The sequence below is a fragment of the Sceloporus undulatus genome, chromosome 1, assembly GCF_019175285.1.
Source record: "Sceloporus undulatus isolate JIND9_A2432 ecotype Alabama chromosome 1, SceUnd_v1.1, whole genome shotgun sequence".
Classification (NCBI taxonomy): Eukaryota; Metazoa; Chordata; class Lepidosauria; order Squamata; family Phrynosomatidae; genus Sceloporus; species Sceloporus undulatus.
The window spans coordinates 274,000,371-274,020,275 of NC_056522.1; the positions used below are offsets into that span (position 1 = coordinate 274,000,371).

General features: G+C 39.7%; 1 protein-coding gene across 10 annotated transcripts in view; it reads left to right on the forward strand.

Moving 5' to 3' along the window:
* Window positions 1-19,905, forward strand: part of SOX6 (SRY-box transcription factor 6) — a 581,763-nt gene that overhangs the window by 365,566 nt on the left and 196,292 nt on the right. For all 10 annotated transcript variants that reach the window (XM_042446808.1, XM_042446810.1, XM_042446807.1 and 7 more), the window contains 2 exons: window positions 6,088-6,260; window positions 10,031-10,099. In XM_042446808.1, coding sequence (XP_042302742.1) covers window positions 6,088-6,260; window positions 10,031-10,099 — 242 coding nt within the window. The remainder of the gene's footprint in view (window positions 1-6,087; window positions 6,261-10,030; window positions 10,100-19,905) is intronic.

Consider the following 19,905-nt stretch of genomic DNA (forward strand, 5'->3'; position numbering starts at 1 on the left):
AGTTTTAACTATGATCATTCAGGGACATAGGTAGAAGGAAAGATGTTAGAATCACAGAGTTACAGAGTTGGAAGAGACCTCAAGGGCCATCCAGTCCAACCCCCTGCCATGCAGGAATACAAAACGAAAGCACCCCAGACAGATGTTTAAAAGCTTCCAAAGGAGGTGGTTCCACCACACTCTGAGGAAGTGTATTCTACTGTTGAACAGCTCTTACTGTCAGGAAGTTCTTCCTAATGTTGATGTAAACTCTCTTTTCCAGTAGTTTGCATCCATTGTTCTGGGTCCTATTCTCTGGAGCTGCTGAAAACAAACTTGCTTCATCTTTACTATGATATCTCTTCAAATATTTAAACAAGGCTATCATATCACCTCTTAATCTTCTCTTCTCCAGACTAAACATACCCAGCTCCTTAAGTTGCTTCTCATAGGGCATAGTTTACAGACCTTTCACCATTTTAGTCACCCTCCTCTGGACATGCTTCAATATGTCAACTAGTTTTTTGAGTTGCAGTGCCCAGAACTGGACACAGTATTCCAAGTGAGGCCTAACCAAAGCAGAATATAATGATACGATTACTTCCCTTGATCTAGACACTATACTTCTATGATGCCTAAGGCCAGGGTGGATGGATGCCCATATGAATAGTGGAGGGAGTTTTTGAAAGTTGTGTGTACAGGCTAGGAACCAGAAAGAAGATATGTTAAACTGACTAAGAATATCCAGTGTTATATATGTACTATTCCAGGAAGTCATTGTCTTTCTTCAACCCACAGTTGATGGATTGCAGTTTGTAAATATATGCTAATTCAACTGGCTTCCTGACATATTACACTGGATGCTCTTAGCCAGTTTAATACATCTCCTTTCTGATTCTCAGCCTGCGTACACCACTTTCCTAAATTCCCTCTCCCATTTATATTAGGCTTGCCATATCCCACCTGGGGGTGGGACTTTCCCGGTTTGGGGCAGGGCCACACAGTCCCGCCCTGGTTTAGCCCCCCCCCCAGGACCTCCCCCCCCCCCCCCCAGCAAGGCCCTGGAGGCAGCTCCACCCCTCCCCATGGCTGTGTGCCACCCTCTCCGCCTCCCTGCCTGGCTTAGCCTAGAGAGCAGGGCTTCAAAGCATCTGCCACTCAGAGCTATTGCCAGCCCACTTGGTTTATATGTCTTGCAAAAGGCATTACTTTCCAGGTTACAGTGAGCAAAGAAAAAAAGGCCATCAATCGTTCCTGTTTCACTGGGAGTCTAAATGCCTCATCTTTTCAATGTCTACCACTCAGTATTGTTGTAATTCTTTATCACAGGATCGTTTTTGAGGCCCTAAACGCCTTTCCTTGTAATATGCAAATTTCTCCCGAAGCTGACCAATGGGAAAGAAGCAATCAGCCCTCCTCCCCTTGGGTTGGTTTTCAATGGCTTGGAAGGAAGAGATTTTGCCTTGCAAGTTGCTGGTAAATAATAGAAGGCTTTGGGGTAGCAAAGGCTGCAGAAATAGTTTGACTCCCCCCCCTTAAACATCCATGGCTCAGTGCTATGGGATTCTGGGAATTGTAGTTTCTTGTGGCACCAGAGCTCTTTTGACAAAAGGAAGCTGAATGGTCCACAGAGGAGGCATAGCCTGGGGGCAGAGCCTCTTGCCAGCAGTCTTCGGTGGAAGAGAGGAGGCTGATGGTCCTGGCCACCTCCCTTGGCTCGCTCCCTCCCTCCCTCCTCCTCCTCCTCCTCTCAGAGCTCATTCACTCTCCCTGGCTTTTCTCTCTCCCCCCCCCTCTGCACTTTGAGACCCCTTTAACTGCCAAAGCTCAATGCCACAATAAACTACAATTCCCAGGATTCCCTAGCACTGAGCCCTGGCAGTCCAAGCAGTGTGTTTTGGACACAGAGATCCTCCAAATGAATCCAGTCCCTAGCTTTTATATCTCTCTCACACACTGCAGGAATAATAACCCACTTTGAAACTGCTTTAACTCAGTGCTAGGGAATCCTGGGAATGCTAGCGTTTGGGAGACATTGAGACTTCTCTGTCAGTGATGGCTCTGAGGCCACAATAGACTACAATTCCCAGGATTCCTCAGCACTGAGCAGTCTCAAACTGGACCATTTCCTGAGTGTGGATGCACCTGGGGAGGAATTCTGGGCACTGCAGTTCAACTACGTTTGGAGGGTTATGTGACTCCCTGTCAGAGATAGCTCTGGGGCCACAATGTACTACAATTCCCAGCATTCCCCAGCACTAACCCAGGACAGTTAAGTCACTCTCAAACTGCATTATTTCCTCAGTGTGGCTGCAGCTTTGGTGAGGAACTCTGGGCATTTCAGTCCAGCTATGTTTTATTTCTGCAGTGTATTTTGGACCAGAGACAAGGTGACCAGGCATCCTCCTCCTTTTCCAGGACATGTCCTCTTCTGTCACATTTCAAAATGTCCTCCATTTGGATCATGGCTAAGAAGCATGGATTTATAATTACATGGGTGTTTTTAGCTTTTATTTTTGGCCATGTCCTACATATTTTTGCTTGGGTGCCCTACATTTTGGGGTGAGGGCATTGGTCACCTTGGTCAGATAGCTTTCCAGGGGTTAACTGCCATTCTGCTGTGGTGCTGGAACAAACCACCATTCCCAGAATTCCACAGCATTCAGCCAAGACAGTTAAAGTGGTCTCAAACCAGATTATTTCTCCAGTGTAGATGCAGCCCAAGCCTTTTGCCTCTCTTATGCCTGAGATTTCAAAGCCCAGCCTTGGCACCACAACAAACTACAAATCCCAGGATTCCATAGGATGGAGTGATGAGAGTGAAAGCAGTGTGGCAGCAGCCTAAGTGTGCTTAATGCAGTTCTTAACATGGTGCACCTCTTACCTAGAGTCTCACAAGACTTTTTTGTTTAACAACTTGTACCCATAGGACATCCACCCAACATGGTCTTAGGCAACATCTTTCCTCCTGAGTTTATCTCTCAAAACCATACTTAAAATTGAACTTGTGACCTCATTACCACAACCACAAGTTTTGCATTTCCTTGTCTATTCATACAATCTGATTCCTATGCACCAGTTCACTCCATGCATCTGAGGAAGTAGACAAAGGCTTATGCTACAACTTATTGCACACAGCTAGCCTCAATGATGCTACAAGATTCCTTTCCATAGTTAAAAGAATCATTGTGTGCAGTCATGTGTACAACAGTGTTTTTGATCCAAGACTAGAAGTGGTATCGAGTTCCATGAATCAGGAGGTGATTTTGGATACAGAATTTTGGATAATTGTGGGATGGAGCATTTAATAAACTGAATATTTAAATATCATTTCTATGGTACATTTTTCACTACAGTTTTTTTAAATGAAAGATTTCTGGTTTCTACTACATGCATTTCAAACAAGGAGAAGCATTTCTGTCGGATGTTGGTAATTTATCACACCTGAGGAAAGCAGTTTGAGCTAATTATAGCAGAATAATCCAACATCCTTCTTTCTGTATAGATGGCATATGCTAGTTATACTCCCATATTACAGAGAAAACACAACCTTTGCAAAATAATATGCTAACAAGGGGGAATAGCAAATCCTTTGAAGAACTTAAGTCACATATTTCCCTATATTAGAAGCCAGTTTCCAAGGAATAACCATGCTAGTCCTATGTAGAGATGGAAAATATGTTTACTTCCAGATTGTGTTTGTGTGTATAATATTGTTCCAGTCAGTTCTTCATTAGTCCCTGATACTTACCAAACTCTTTTCAAAGCACATATTCACATATATTTTTTCTTTCACCTTTCGCTTTATTTTGATATGTTTAACCTGTTGTGAATAGTATTGCAGCTTTTGGAGATGTGTGGAATCTGATAAGTAAGTCCAATTGTTCCATAACTTTGATAGATCCAGACATTTTATATAATAATTTATAAATATCAGATTCCTCAGGAAGTTGAATAATAAGCAGTTAATTGTGGTGTGAGCCAATTCATCATCTGCCACCATCAGCAGTCTCCACCTTCTCTGTCATATTAAAATATTGGTTGCTATCTGGTCAATATCCTTGTTGTCCAGTGTCTCTGGACAGCTGATGAACATTTGGTCCGAGGTAGTACTGGAGCCCAAAGAACTTGTAAACACCTGGTAGCTATCTGAAGCCAATGGCTGAAAGGATCTAGCTACATTATACTGGCAGATAGTTCAGTCAGCCATCATAATTATTTCCCATCTTTAAACTATAGCAGTCCAACAGGAAACCTATATCCTAAAGTAACATTTGGGCCGTAGTGTATGAGCAGCTGTAACGTGTACACATCTCTCAGTTCTTAAGATCCTGGAAATGTACTTTTCAAATATACTGTGGGGTGGGGAGTTTTCCCTAATTGGGAAAAAAGCCCACACCTCCCCATGTCTATTATAGTCCCCATTTTCTTACACAGCACACACAATATTATATTTGAATACCTACTAATAGGTGTAGACTGAAATGAATATTAAAGCCAAAATACCATGCGATGCATACCCTATTTACATATAGCACCTTTTAAAAAACAAAAATTGAATATATCATTGGCTAACTAAAATGACAGTCCTGCAGCTACTACTAAATGTTAAAAAACAAAAACAAAACGCAAACAGAATGCACAAAAACTCTTGTAATCTGAACCAGCTTGGATTTTGACATAACATTTTTATTACTTGGCAGCATGGTTTACATCATTCTTATCTGTACTATATTTCTATGACACAAGAATAGTTAAAGCTTTCCCCAAAGCTATGTGGTGAACTCTCTGGCTACGCTGAGCTCTGTAGTGCTATGGGACCTTATGTTTTAAGGTGGGAAAATACTATTTAATTAAATAAATAAACAAGCAAGTTGGGTATTAGTAATATGCAATTGTTCACTTAGCCGTAAAGAATAAAATATTCTTGCTCGTTATTGTTTCTTAAATAGACTTTATGTATTCTTCTGCATGCACATTTTGCTTTAAATAATAAGCCTGCCTAACCCAACTGTGGGTTTGCCATCTGCGGATCTAAGCATCTACGGATGGCAAGCCCCATTACCCCAATGGCTGTGTATGCACACAGCCACTGAAAACCACGAGACTTGAAGTCCCATGGGTTTTTTTTGCATCTGTTGGGGGGAGGGAGAATAGAACCCCCATGGATACTAAGGGCCAACTGTGTTGCATCTTGCAATATTCCCACTTTACTCCTTCCTTTGAAATGAAAAAAAAAATGTAGTAACCCATGGTTCATCATAGCTGTCACTGTGCCTCCTGAACCAGGATTCCATATCATTGAGCCATGGCAGTTAAAGTGGTGTCAAACTGGATTATTTTTGAAGCGTGGAAGCAGCCCCATTTGGCTGATTTCTTGCTGTGATAAGACTTAGCAAGGACACTATGTAAAAACATCCATCATTCAGAAAAGAAGACTGCTTTTTCTCCTATTTTCAGATCTGTTTAAATGAACTGTAAGTTAAACAGGAAGCTTTCCATTTCTTATTCCAGGTAGAATTATCTTTCAATAGCCAAAGGTTTAGATTTGTTTGCACTTACTCTTTCTAATCAAGGTTCAACTTAGTCATGGTTTCAGAGTAACAAAACATTAGATTTACCTTGTAATGTTCTGTGGCATCCTCAGTTGATGTGAAAACTAGAGACCTTTGAAAAACCGGCACCAATAATTAAGTTGTTTTCCTTATTAAGCATGGTTTTCTTTTTGGTTGTCTTATATTTTGTTTGCTTAAAAATGTATAATGGAGGGGAAATTATGTTAATCTATTTGTGAATTTGGTAATCCATTAAGGAGTCATTATACTGGGATGGAAGGGAAAGAGGGATTTGATCTTGCAGAGTACATAATTAATTACTCTTGTCAGAAAGAGGAAAATTGGCTGTTTTCTGTTTCACAGTTTACAATGGCATTCCTCCTTTTTCAGAACACAGCAAAGACAGAAGCAGAGTCTATTGGTATATACGTATATAAATAAAATAAATATACAACCTGCCATTTGTAAAATATATTTGCTACACACACACACATTGTTTGACTGTTCTGGCCTACCTCTTATTTACTGTGCATCTCCCTCTGTCCTTTTATAGGTACACCAGAAAGCCTAGCGGAAAAAGAGCGACAGCTCTCTACCATGATCACCCAGCTCATCAGTTTACGAGAGCAGCTTCTGGCTGCTCATGATGAGCAGAAAAAACTGGCAGCGTCACAAATTGAAAAACAACGGCAACAAATGGACCTGGCTCGCCAACAGCAAGAACAGGTGAGCAACAAAACGTCAACCTGTGAAAATAGGTACTGTATTTCACCCTCAGCATCTGGTAGATTCCAAGTAAGGCCTAATTCTCCCATCAGCCCCATTTCTACCTGAATGTTCTGATATTTGTTATCTCCAGACAAGAGAGGGATGCTGTACTTTTCAAAATGTATGGATTCACTGTGGTCTCTTACTTACACTTAGCATTACATTGCAGATACATGATGCATACAGAAATTGTTACATTGTCAAATTTCTATCTTCGAATTCCTTATGAAGAATGAATTGGTTATGATAATATTTGGAAAAGGCCCACCACTACTTAATTTTTATTTTCATTTTAATTTCTCTAAAATGCTCAAATGCAATCCTGTATTCTCTAATTGCTTAGACACAAAGACACCTTATGAGCTTGGTCTGTCCTAGAGACAAAGAATAAATGAGGCTAGGTCAATGTGTTGATTTATTTAATATTTAATTCTCCTCTTTCCTATGAAATCAGGCAGTGGACCAACAAACTCAAATTTATTTCAATTGTATTTGTGGCAAAACCACCTCTGGTGGATTGTGCTCATTGATTCTAATTTCCCTTGCAATTGTTAACTGTTTGTGAAGCTTTCTTTCTTGCTAGTTCATAGCAGAAATTTAACAAGCTCTTAATAAAATTTGTGAAAGTCATTTGGTAATTCTGTCTCTTTGTCCATTAGAGGTTCAAAGCCAACTAAATCAAAATGAGCACCAATACATACAGTAGGGATTAGAAGATAAACTTACCTAACATAAAGCCTTAAACAACAAAAGATTTCATTAGTTTCTTAGGCATTAGTTTCAAATTAATGTGCAGTTTTTAGGAAACTGACATTAAACTAGAATTATATTTTCAGTTAAATGTGTTTTATAGGGTATATACAGCAATGTATGCTCTGTTGATTTTAATGAGTTGTGACGTCTGGTATTTTATGTGCTTGAATATTTGCCCACATGTAAGGAATATGGACTTGTCCCTAATGGAAAATAACATAAAGGAATACTGTAAAAAATAATAAGTTAGAATGTCATTTAGCCATCCAGAGATGACACAGTAATTAACTATTGACACTTGTGAATAAGCTAGCACAAATTAATCTTGACACATTTGCAGACGAGTGATATCTTACAGTGAACACTTTGTAATTATATTTCAAAATGAAAATTAAATGACACTTAAAACTAGGTTGTCATGCTCAATGAAGCGAGCATGTAGCTCAACCAATTGGCAAATAAAATTCAGAATTTGAGCCACATGGTGCTTCTGTACCAGTTTTTGCTGTGCTGAGCCCTATACATTGAGACTGTATCATGGTAATTGCACAGTAGTGCTTTGGATTCCTTTCTTGATCACAACACCATCAATATTAGATGTCATGGTAGTACTTCACTGATTTCTATAAGGAAATTAATATTAATTTGCTCCTATATATTACTTAGAACTGCAATGAGCTGTGCACTAGCAAACTGAATTCCTACAAAATCAGTCCCAACATTATCCAAACACAGGGCCTGGATTCAAGTATTTCCAGTAGCCTTCCTTCTGCATGTGTGGGCTTCCTTACTCACTGCTCTGAATACATTTTATGTTGCTATTTAAGTTTAAACTCCCCTTCCATAACAACCTTCACATCATGGGAAGAATAGCTTATAAGGATAAAATTTCACAGTAAGGGTATAAATCCTGAAATCTCCAAGCACCATGGTTTTAAAAGCACAATAAAAACAATAAACTAAACAGTAGTATAAACTCTTGCGAATAAGTAACCCCCTTGAAAACTCACAAAGAGTCTACTAATGTGCAATTCTTTCAGAAGGAGTGCCATGATTCCAGGACAATTGGAGGACATGGTCACCACACACCTAGAGCACTAGATTCTATGTGCATTTTTCACATGCAGCAGAAGCTGGGCTTTATGCTCCTACTGTATAGATGGTTGATCTAATGTATTCCTTTTTGTGTAATTAAAGCTGGGTTTTGTTGTTCGCTTTCTTGCAACTTCAGCAATTTCTTGTCTCCCCTCTGGCCATAGCATTAACTGACTGTTATGAAATATTTACTATTAGGAGAGATGATGATGAAACTAATGTTGTTTTGATTTCATTTGTGAGACTGAAGATGTTAGACATATTCTGGCATTATGGTGAAATAGGGTACCATAACGTATATATGAGTGACAGGACTCCACACACTAACCCCATTGCCCTCATTCATTCTGTCTTTGTACCCTCAGCTCCTAAATTCCCCATGCATGCTGAATAGAGAGATCTGCAACAAAGTGCTGACATTCCCTTGAAGGAGAATAGTGTGTGTACTGTGATTTGGAACCATCATGTAGCAAGGTTCCTAGTCATAATGGAGGCTTCTGCTTCTATTCAAGTCCCCTGCTGGCTTTCCTGTTGAAACAGGAAAGTAAGTGACGGAGGGGGACAAAGCTGGCATGCATGACACTTTCACTGATCTTATATCAGTCTGCCCTCTCCAAGCATGGCACCTTGATAGAGATATACTGAAGGTCTTTCCCAGATAATGGTAACTATTGTTCTGAAAATCATCAGACAGAATGTTTTTTTTCTGTTCAAAGAACAGTGTCCCTTGGTGTGATAGCTTTCATCAGTAGAAGTGGGAAGGACCAATCTTCCCTCCTCTCTGCTGATCCAATGGATGTCAAAACCTGCTCCAGGGGGCAGGGAAATCCTTCAAAATCGATTTCTGGGTGTACCAAAAGGCTGCATAGAAAAGGAAAAGAAAACAAAACACCAACACGCATGCAGTTGGGAGTTAGTACAATGTTGACTTTAGGTTAAACTATGTAAAACACTAAATAATAATAGTAAATAAAAACAATACAAAAGAACCAACACTATTTGGTACAATTACTGACATGCACTTGAGCCAAGTCCCCATAACACTCACTTCTGAAATGGAGAACACCTAGTGCTGAAATAAGCTGAGATTACTGATTTGGAAGACTGAGAGGAATATGTGGAAGAAGGCCTGCTAGCAGAAAGAGTCCACCCGAAAGGGATGGCTTCAATCTGCCCCTGAGAGAGCTGGGCTGGGGCAATGGCAAACACAAGCTGTGGACCCAATCCGGCCAAAATCTAGCCCAAATAGGACCAGCAGAAAGCCACTCCTATTTGGAGTGGATTGAAGCCACCCCATTGCTGCTTCAGACGGCTTCCAGAAGGCTGGGGGGGCATGTGCTATCTAAATGCCATGCCTCCGAGACACCACAAAGATGCCTGGCATGCAATCACCAGCGTGTCTTCTAGATGACTTAGAGGTATGGCATGGTTAAACGCCACACCCACAAGCTGACTTGAAGCTGGCTGAAGATGCTTGTCTGTTCCAGCCCTAAGTAAATGAAGGCTACCAGCTGTACCAGCACTGGGTCTTAATTGCCTCTTTAAGCCTAAATCCAATTGCTATTCCCAAACAGAGTACACCTTTTGAATCAATGGCGTTTAATTTATGGCTTATCAATTAATTTAGAGGGTCTACTATAGTTCTGATTACTGACTGGATTTAATCCACAGTCTTTAAAATCAGGTTAGTGGATGAAATCTTTAAAAAAAAAACCTTCTTCCTAACCTTTGGTTAGCTTAAGAACAAGTGAGGTTCATTGAAACCAAGAAATCAAATATTTGGATTAATCATGAGAAATAAGTAAGGACCTGTTTTCACTCAATAATATTGAAGTTTTAACATTACTATTTTAATTTAATGGAAAATTTATTTCTAATAGATTGCAAGACAACAGCAGCAACTTTTGCAACAGCAGCACAAAATCAATCTACTGCAGCAGCAAATTCAGGTCAGTGTGCTTTATTGCTCTCTTCTGATTATACTTAAATTTCATTTAGAGAAAGGGGATCTTTAAAATAAAATTGCTTTTACTTTCCTAAACCTTTAAAGCTTCCATTTGAGGAAAACTGTCTGACCTAATAATTAAAAGAAAAGCATAAAAACATTTTTAGTGGCAGCTGCCTTGTTAATAAACAGGTTTTGTTTGAATGATGTGCATTAGTTTAATTCTTCCCATTTACCTGTAAGACAAACATTTTGGTGCTATGCAGGAAAAGCGGTCATTCAGTTGTTGTTTATGGATTCCTTTATTACAGCCAAGAGTGCACTGTTTTATATTGATACAATTATTATGGAAAACATTTGTAGCTACTGCAATCATGCATTTAAGTCTATAACCATCAAATCTTTTGCAGATAGGAATGTAGTAACTTTAATAGCATTTTCTATGTATTTTTAAATCCTCCTCATATCTATAGCAATCTTATTACCACACGTCAAATAGTCATTCTTGTGTGTGTGTTTTTTTTTAAGAAAAGAGAATTGTATCCTTTCATACATACCTAGCTTAGGTTCACTCAACTGTTTATATAATCGTTCCCTTAGTGCAGTGTTTCCCAAACACTGGTCCTCGGACTTCAACTCCCAGAAATCCCAGCCAAGCTGGCCAACAGCCAGCAATTCTGGGAGCTGAAGTCCCAAACACCTGGAGGACCAAAGTTTGGGAACCATTGCCAAAGTGAATAGATACAGTTGCCATAACTCTCTTCCACAAAACCGGAATGGGGTGGTCAGACATCCTGCCCCTTCTTGGCCTCCGAACCAATCAGGGAGGCTTCCAGCCAGAGGAAGGGGCGGGACTTCTGGCCGCAAAGGCCGCTGGGGCTTGTAGTCACATCCTCCTCCTTCTTTGGGCCTCCTCCTCCTTTTTTATTATAAAGTAATAAAAACAGGAGGAGAAGGCCCAAAGAAGGAGGAGCATATGGGACAGGACCAGAAGGGACCAGGTGGGATGGCACCAGAAGGGACACCCCAAATCTATGAATGTCCCAGCCAAAATCGGGACATGGCAATACTATGTATAGAACTAGTATGACAGTGAGAGACAGAGTGTGCCATGATAAAGTATTTTTGTCTGATTTGAAATCAAGGATAAGGAGGAGTCTGATTGAATTCTATAAATGGTGGTGCCTCCAGACAAGAATGAAAGATGCTTCTGAAATTCAGGCTGTATCCTTCAGTAAACTTTCAAAAAAGTACACTTAATTGATTTCAGCATAGGACTAACTGCCATAGAAATGTGTTTCAAGTTAGGGTGTGAGATCTCAGCACAAAATTCTGGAGTAGTGATGGAATTTCCACCCCTCTTTAAACATAAAAACAACAACAGAAGTTAGCTAGTAATGCCAGGAAACTACAAATACAGTTCATGGTTACTGGGCAACTGGCTATACTGGCTGGGATTTGATAGGAACTGTAATCTAACATATTTGAAAGACATCAGAATGGGGAAGTCTACTCTAAATCATGGGCTCTGGGTCAAGATGATCCACCCTCTCTAATGTAAATTCCCCAGTTATGCATCACATGAACACAACAGTGGCAATTTTTTACTTATTTCTTTTTTCTCAAATACTATTTTTGTTTCTTTTGAGTTCTTTGGACCACAACTGCATGTTACAGCAGCAGATATAACCTTAGAACCCATCTCTTGTTTGCTGCCGCTGCTTCCCATATATTCATCTTGTTGTGTGGTGCTTTGGTTTTATGCTGAGCATTAAAAACAAACAAACAAACCCTGTTTCCTCCAGTTGTTTCAAGACACCCTCTCAGGACTTCACTGTGTATTGCTTAAAGCATTGTTGGTGCAAACGCATTTTGTGGTGCAAAAGCATGTTCCAGTGTTACATATTGCAGCAACAATTCTGAGATCCCACTCAGATCAGATAAATTTTTAAAAAACATGATATCTGATTTAGCTGTAGCTGCCCTTCCCCATTTTTATAAACATATTACTGCAACTTTTCCTTTCCCTAATCTTGGCTCCTCTTTTTGCCTCATTGCCCAAAGATAGAAACTTGTGAAATAAAACTCCAAGTTCAGCACTAAATTTACAGTTTTGGAGCTATTATAGGGCACTTTAGTTGGGGCTTTATTATTACTGATTGGGGAATGTGAATATGTGATTACAAACTTAGGAAGCTGCCTCTAGTGAATCAGTAAAGTAATGTATCTAACCTGGTACTGTCAACTCTGACTTTTATTTTATTTTATTTTATTTTTATTTTATTTTATTTTTATCCCACCTTTCTACCAAAGTGGGACCCAAGGCGGCTAACATACATAAAACACAACAATTAAAATTTTACAATTAAAATCATAAAAATATAAAAATTACAAATATAAAATTTAAAACATACAAAGTTAAAATTAACAATCCAAACCAACCCTCTCATATCCCAATAAAACCAAACCTGCCAGATCTCAAAAGACCTGTTTAAACAAAAATGTATGTGCCTGTCTGTGAAAGGCAAGCAGTGAGGGGGCCAGCCTAGTCTCCCGTGGAAGGGGGTTCCACAGGGTGGGAGCAGCCATTGAGAAGGCTCTCTCTCTCTCCTCACCAGGTGAACCTGGGATGGTGGTGGGGCCGAGAGAAAGCCTTCTCTTGAGGATATTAGGGCCCTAGGTGGTTCGTATGGGGAGATATGGGTGGGTTACAGACCACCCATTTGGGGCGGGCTGTACCCGCCCCTTTCCCCGGTGTATCGGGGCTTCAGCTGTTAGAACAGCAGCCGCTGAGGCCCCGATCCGCCGCTTTCTGGGCTGCGGGGAAGTGGAAAAAGGGCGCTTCCTCGCAGCCTGGAAAGGGGTGTCCTTGGGGCTTCAAGCCCCAAGGACACCCCGTGGCGGCGGGGAGGAGGAGAAAGGGGCCGCTTGGCCCCTTTCTCCTTTGGTCCGCTGGGCACAGCCATCTGAAGGCTGTGCCCAGCAGACCAAACCAGGAAGGAGTTTCGAAACGGAGCTCCTTCCTGCTCCGTGCTAAGGGCACACTATGCACCCTGGTGCGGAGCGAGGACATCACGTCCGCGCCACCCCGTATACAGGCGGCGCAGCCATGACGTCCTAATGGCGGCGGCCGTGTGGAATGGCCGCCGCCATTTTGTGCATGCAGAGCACGCACTAGGGTTAGGGGGTGCGGAAGCACTGCCCCTTCCTAACCCTAGTGCGCGCTCCGCACGCACAAAACGGCCCATTTGTAACGGGCCATGGTCTCCCAAATAGTCTGGACCTAAGCCACGTAGGGCTTTATAGGTCATGACCAGCACCTTGAATTGTGCTCAGAAACGAACCGGTAGCCAGTGAAGCTGTTTCAATAACGCTCCCTGTAACTGGCTGTGGTCAGCATTCTAGCCGCAGCATTTTGGACATGCTGAAGTTTCCGAGCAGTTTCCAAAGGCAGCCCTACATACAGTAGTCCAAACGGGGTGTAACCAAAGCAGCTATCCAGAGTTTCAGGCAGGATTTCTTCCTAGCACTGCCTATAAGTCCTTGGTGTTCTTTGCTGGTCTTGCATCCAAACACAATGATCTACTTGGCTTCTGAAATTAGATTAGATGAAATGTGTTCAGGCTAATATAATGGTGATGCTTTTGTTTTTTAAAGTAGAAAGTACATTCATAATCTAAGAAAGGGGCTGTAAAGACTGACTATTAAGGCCAGCATGGGGGTGGAGTGGGGGCATGATGTCTGCACAATGTTTTCCCTGACTCCACCTCCATGCTAGCGTGGCGCTGTGTGCCACACCATCTGGCGGACGGCATCACGGTGCTTCTCTGGTGCTGTGTCCACATGATGTAGTACCAAAGGAGTGCAGAAAAGCCACAATTCTGGTGGCTATGGTGCCCTTTCAGTTGCCACGGCCCCAATTTGGCGCTAAAACGAGTGGCTGCAGGCCGCCCTTTAGGGGTGGTCTGTACAACTCCTAAGTCAAGGAAAGGGGTCTACATTATTTTTATATGCCACTTTGAAATTTGTGGACCACTTCTGTCGTCTGATAATCCCCACCAACACTCTGAAGTGACAAGAGTCCAGCAAAGATGGTTGTTGTTTTTGTTGTTTTTTTGCTTTCAAATTGTTTCTGACTTATGGCAACCCAATCTTGGGCTTTTCTTGGCAAGATTTGTTCAGAAGGGATTTGCATGTGCATTCATCTGAGGCTGAGAGAATGTGACTTGCCCATGTTCACTCAGTGGTATCCAGAGTCAGTGCAGCACTCAAGCCAAATTGGCTCTGGTATTCCATAATATTTATCAGTTTCAGTTCTAAGGCCTCATTCATCACAGAAAGACAAATATATTTCCTTGGAGGCAGATTTTTGGAATCCATAAAAAGATGGGAATGGTGTGGAAGTAGAAATCTGTCAACCATTTGCATGCTTGCTATTGACAGTGTTGTGTCATCTCTGCTTCTCAGGAAGCAGTCAAGAATAGTTTACTTCTATTGTCCCAGGTTAGTGAAATTGCACATTAAACATGGTCCTGCATTTCCCCCCCACTCTGTTCTTTTTTCATAAAACCATTTCCTACCTTGCCTTCTTTTCTGTTTTTCAAGCATAGGTTAACAAGCATGTCAGTGAGATCAAGTGGCAGTTCCTCTTCCTAAATACAGCTAAATTGACCCAAATCCATTTGTTATATCCATGTGCTTTTTGCAAAAAGTTCTGGAGTTCAGCCACTGCTGAAGATTTTGTCATTTCATGCCAATCCAGTTGTTAAGGGTCTGTTTAGATTGAGACACTTCTGTGGATTGCTTCTCTCTCTTGTGTGCATTGGGAAAATTCATTAAAGCATTTCAGTCAGGTTAAGTATGTCTCTCCCATAGCAGGTCTGCCAGGATTCTGGCGGGCTTTTCATCTTCTCCTGGAGCCTCTTGCAAGGAATTGCCTTGGCTTCTGCTGGAGCTGCTGAGCCAGTGCCACATCAAGCATGCAAGCGAGTCCCAGAACAAGGCTGCTTCATTGTAAAGCAGAGGGGCTAGGGTTATTTTAGAAACTGCCCACTTTAATTTGCTTATACAGTGTAAATATATATAGATACAGATGTATAATTACCTTGTTGCAACAATGAAATATGTGTGGTAATTTTTCTTGTTGTTTCTTCTTATGAGAAGGAATAAGATAAAATTATTTACTATACTAGGAGGAGTTTTACGCCCAGCAAAGGAACTGTTCTATCAGGATAGCAGAATACTCTTATTGCAGTATCCTATGCAAAAAACTACCAGGATGTATGTAAAACAAAACAAAACAAAACCCCAAACCTATCAGGACTTCATTATGACTTTAAGAAAGTCAGATTATTTATTTATTTTACCAAGTAGTATTTTGATAGGACTTTCAAGCAGATTCATATGTTTGTTGAACCAAGGATGTATCCTATACCGCTGAGGATAAGGGATTGCATTCAAATGCAAGTGATGATTCTTATGGAGATTTATCTCTAGTTATAATTAAAGACTGGAAAGAAGTTCAGTGATGGATGTAGCTTAGTCTTCTCATTCATACTTGTTCCCTTTCCCACCTCCAAAAAAGCATTTCCAGAGGGTCAGACTTGAATCATATCAGTTGGACTGTGGTATGGTGAAGTGGAAAGATAATTATCTTGCATGCATCAAGAGAGCTACAGTCACTAAATTTCCACCTTTTCCTAGGTACATTTATTATATATAGTACACAGAATTGAGTGGCTAACTACTTAATGGAGTGATTATATTTCTTATTTAATTTGGATTTTGCTTTCAAAGGCAGTGGTATATATATTTTCCCCTTCATGTCACACATAGTTGCATGCATACACAAATTTCACGAATCCTTCTAAACAAGATTGGCTGGCCTGAAATGAAGTATGACTTTTAAATTGCCCAGATAACCTTGATCTGCTCTATCTTCAATGTCACTGGAATTTGGATTGTGTTGAGATTGACCTCTCTGTTCTTTGAAGATCTTACTGTGGACACTATATTTTTTTAAAGTTGAAAAGAAATTTTTAACAGATAATGAAGATCAAGTGTCTTTTATGGCAGCTGGGATACAAAACAAAATAGATACATAATCAATGGGAGTTCTGGTTTTTTTTCTTTTTTGAATAGCAAATACATACGTATCATGAACTGGTTTTGAATTTTTCAGCTCATTATCATATAAACGTTTGTCTTGTAGCATACAGAGGTAGTTGCTGCTTTTCTGGAGTAGGAATTGAAATAATATTTTAAAATATACAAAAATACTGAAAAAGATATTTTCATGTGTTGAGAAGCCCCAATAAGAAGAATCCTGGACCTTTTCTGCACAAAATTCACACATGATTCATTTGTGCAAAGAACAGAATTTTCTATACAGAAAACAGTATTTTCTGTACAGGAAACATCATTTTCAGCACAGAAAATAACATTTCTACACAGCAATGAGAAATAATGTCTCATGCACAGAAAATGCTGCTTCTGTGCAAAACAATTTATGAATACATTTTGTGCAGAGTAAGATCTAAAACACACTGCAGAAATAATCCAGTTTGAGACTGCTTTAACTCAATGCTAGGTAATCCTGGGAACCGTGCTTTTTTGAGAGATTTAGCCTTCTCTGTCAGAGAGCTCTGGTGCCACAATAAACTCAAGATTCCCTAGCACTGAGCCAGGGCAAATAAAGTGATCACGAACTGGATTATTTCTGCAATGCGCTTCGGCCCCAGATCTCAAATTGTGAATGGTCTCTGTGGTTTTCAAAGACTTTTTCACACAAAAAAAAGGAAACCATTACTTATTCCTTCCTTTGAGAAGAAATTTAGTGAGGAATTACACCCCTTTCTATGTGAAGCACAAATTCAAATCTCCCATGGGATAAAGGGCTAGTCATGATGATCTTTAGGATTTAGCCCTATAGCATGCAACTAGTTGTATTTTATATCTTGCTGGACCAGAGCCTGATACTGCACTCTGTGTAGAATTTTACTATTATTTTTCCTACTCTGCAAATCCTAGGGAAAAGCATTGCTGCCAAAAGTGTTTTGACACAGCACATTTTCATTTGTCAGCTTGCAAAATGTATGTGTCATTTTAAAAGAACAATGAATCAGATATTTTATTTTATTAGCCATTTAAATAGTTATATGAGCCAGACTGGTTTAGTGGTTTGAGTGTTGGACTAGGACTCTGGAGACCAGGGTTTGAATCCTTGCTTGGTCATGAGAACTGACTGGTTGGCCTTGGGCAAGTCACACACTCTCAGCCTCAGAGGAAGACAATGGCAAACCCCTTCTGAACATCCTTTGCCAAGAAAACCCCACAATAGTTTTGCCTTAGGGTCACCATAAGTCAGAAATGACTTGAACCACAAAGAAAAAAACAGTTACAGGGAATTAAAAATGAAAAGTAGAATGATATATCTCTATTTTCCTGTTTTAATTATTTCAAACATTTTTAAAAAATCTTCATATTTACATTTAATAAACAGATCCAAATCTAAAGTAACTCCATTAATTTCAGTTTACTGTTGGGTTTTTGCTGATTGGAATTTTGATTTCTTTTCCTTTTTATTGTGATTGCTGCAATTACTATTATTATATTTATTTACATCCCATCTTTTTCCCAAAACTGGGACTCAGGGTGGCTCACAACATTAAAAAAAACAGTGCAATTAAAAGCATACGAAAATAGTACATTAAAATAGAATTAAGTTATTACAATATTAAAATAAGTTACATATTAAAAGAATAAAATACAATATAAAAGATAAAAATATCAACAATGCTTTAAAACAATACGCCATCCCATGCTTTAAGAACTTTCTGTTTCAAAAGCCTGTCTAAACAGGTAGGTCATATCACAAATATGTCTTCTTCTGGTTCTTGGAATTGGCTTTCATGCTGTGTAGTTTAATATCAACAGATTTGTGTGGTTTCATTTTATTAAAATGAGAGAGTATGTAAACAAAGGGGCAGCAATATGAAAAATGACAACTGTTTAACTGTCCTTGAGTGTGAATAATTGATGTTGTACTTAAAACTTAAGAGGCTGAACTAACACATCCCTTTCCTTATCTGTGATTAACTACTGACAATTGAGGTACCTGGTGAGCTGAATAAGGACTATCTCTTTATGTGGAGTGCATGTCTAAAGATCAGGAATAATTACATTCTACATTAGCCTTCATGGCCCCCACAACCCAGTTAATTAATTTTTTGCTAGGATAATAATGGTAGGAATATATTTAAAAGATATGGGTTATTATTAAGTATCTAATTGACCTCCTATTTAAGAGCCGGACCCTTCATTTATTGCCTTCTGGAAACAGGTTGAAGAGATGAGGTGCAAGTTTGCTGAAGAGGCAATGTCTGGAATTTAGCTCACACCAGGCCGCAACTGTTCCTCCTTAGGCCCTCTCTCTTTGTTTGTAACTTGTGTTTAGCACTGACAAGCAAAAAGCAGTTACAGCACTACTGTTCTGGCACAGGGGAATACTCCCCCTACCCCTTTTTTGTTGTTATCGATCATGATACTGATCCCTTCCAACAAGCTCTGAACAAAACCCAATAAAGTTGTTGAAAGCAATTTGATACATCTATTGGCATGGTACATGGATCAGAGGATCGCTTGAAAGTACAAAAACAAGGCTTATATGTGAAGCTCAAAAGTCTAAGAATAGCCCTTAACTTTAGTAAGCCTTCAAAATATTTTCTAATTGTATCTTCAATCATGAACTAGCTAGGGAAACAAAAAAACAAAAACTGAAACCCATCTTTTCCTTTTATATTTCCACCACTGTGTGCTGTTTTTAATTGCCCATAGGCATGCTGCTGTGATCTTCTTTGGAATGTAGAGGGGGGAGGAGATAAAATGCAAATCTAATTATTTCTTTTATCTAATTTAATTAGCTTTTAAAAGTTATGTTAAATATACTTAATGCTTGCTTTGAATGTTTTCTGGATAAAAAGAGTAGGTAAACCTACTGTGGTCTCCATAGAACACATGAATGTATACAAACTTTATCCTAGCTCAGTAAATTCAACAGCAGCTTGCCAATTTCATTCTCTGCTATTAAATAACCAGATCCAAACAGTCAAAGTAGAGACTAGACAGTACCCTTATGGAGATGCTGATTCTGCAAAATACCGCAGGTTCTCATTTATTGCTGGACTTCAGCTTCCAGAAGCCCCAGCTATCATGGTGAAAGATATGGCATTTGTGGAGTTAGATACCAACAGCATATGGGGATACAAGTTTGGAAAACACTTGCTTGAGAATATATCTTCACATATGGATCTGCATTTTTAGAAGTGGGGAAGCTACAGTGTAAGCAACCAGACCTAATAAAATTAATAAATTTGGGAAAGGACTATTATTTAGGAGATAAAATAAGAAGAGCTTTTACCTTGATATAAATTATTTTTATTGCCTATTGTGTGTTGGACTGAATGGTTTAAACTTACTGGACCTTTTTGTAATAAATAGTTTTGTCTCCCATTCCAATATATAAAGCATATTTAATGGAGAAAGAAAGAAAGAAAGAAAGGCCTTTAATATCTCTTCAATATGACTTCTCCAATTATAGAGCAGTAAATGATAGGTGAGCATATGTTAGCAACATGAGTAGCAGTCTATGAAATGAGCTACAAGTTAATAAAATCATCTTGTGGTAGTGTTGGCCAAATGTTACCACACTTGTTTTGGAAAATGATATTTCAACAGGCTTGAAGAATAGGATTCTGGCACACTGAACCTGAATGCAATCTGATGTGTGGAAAGAAACCCCTAAATTTAAAA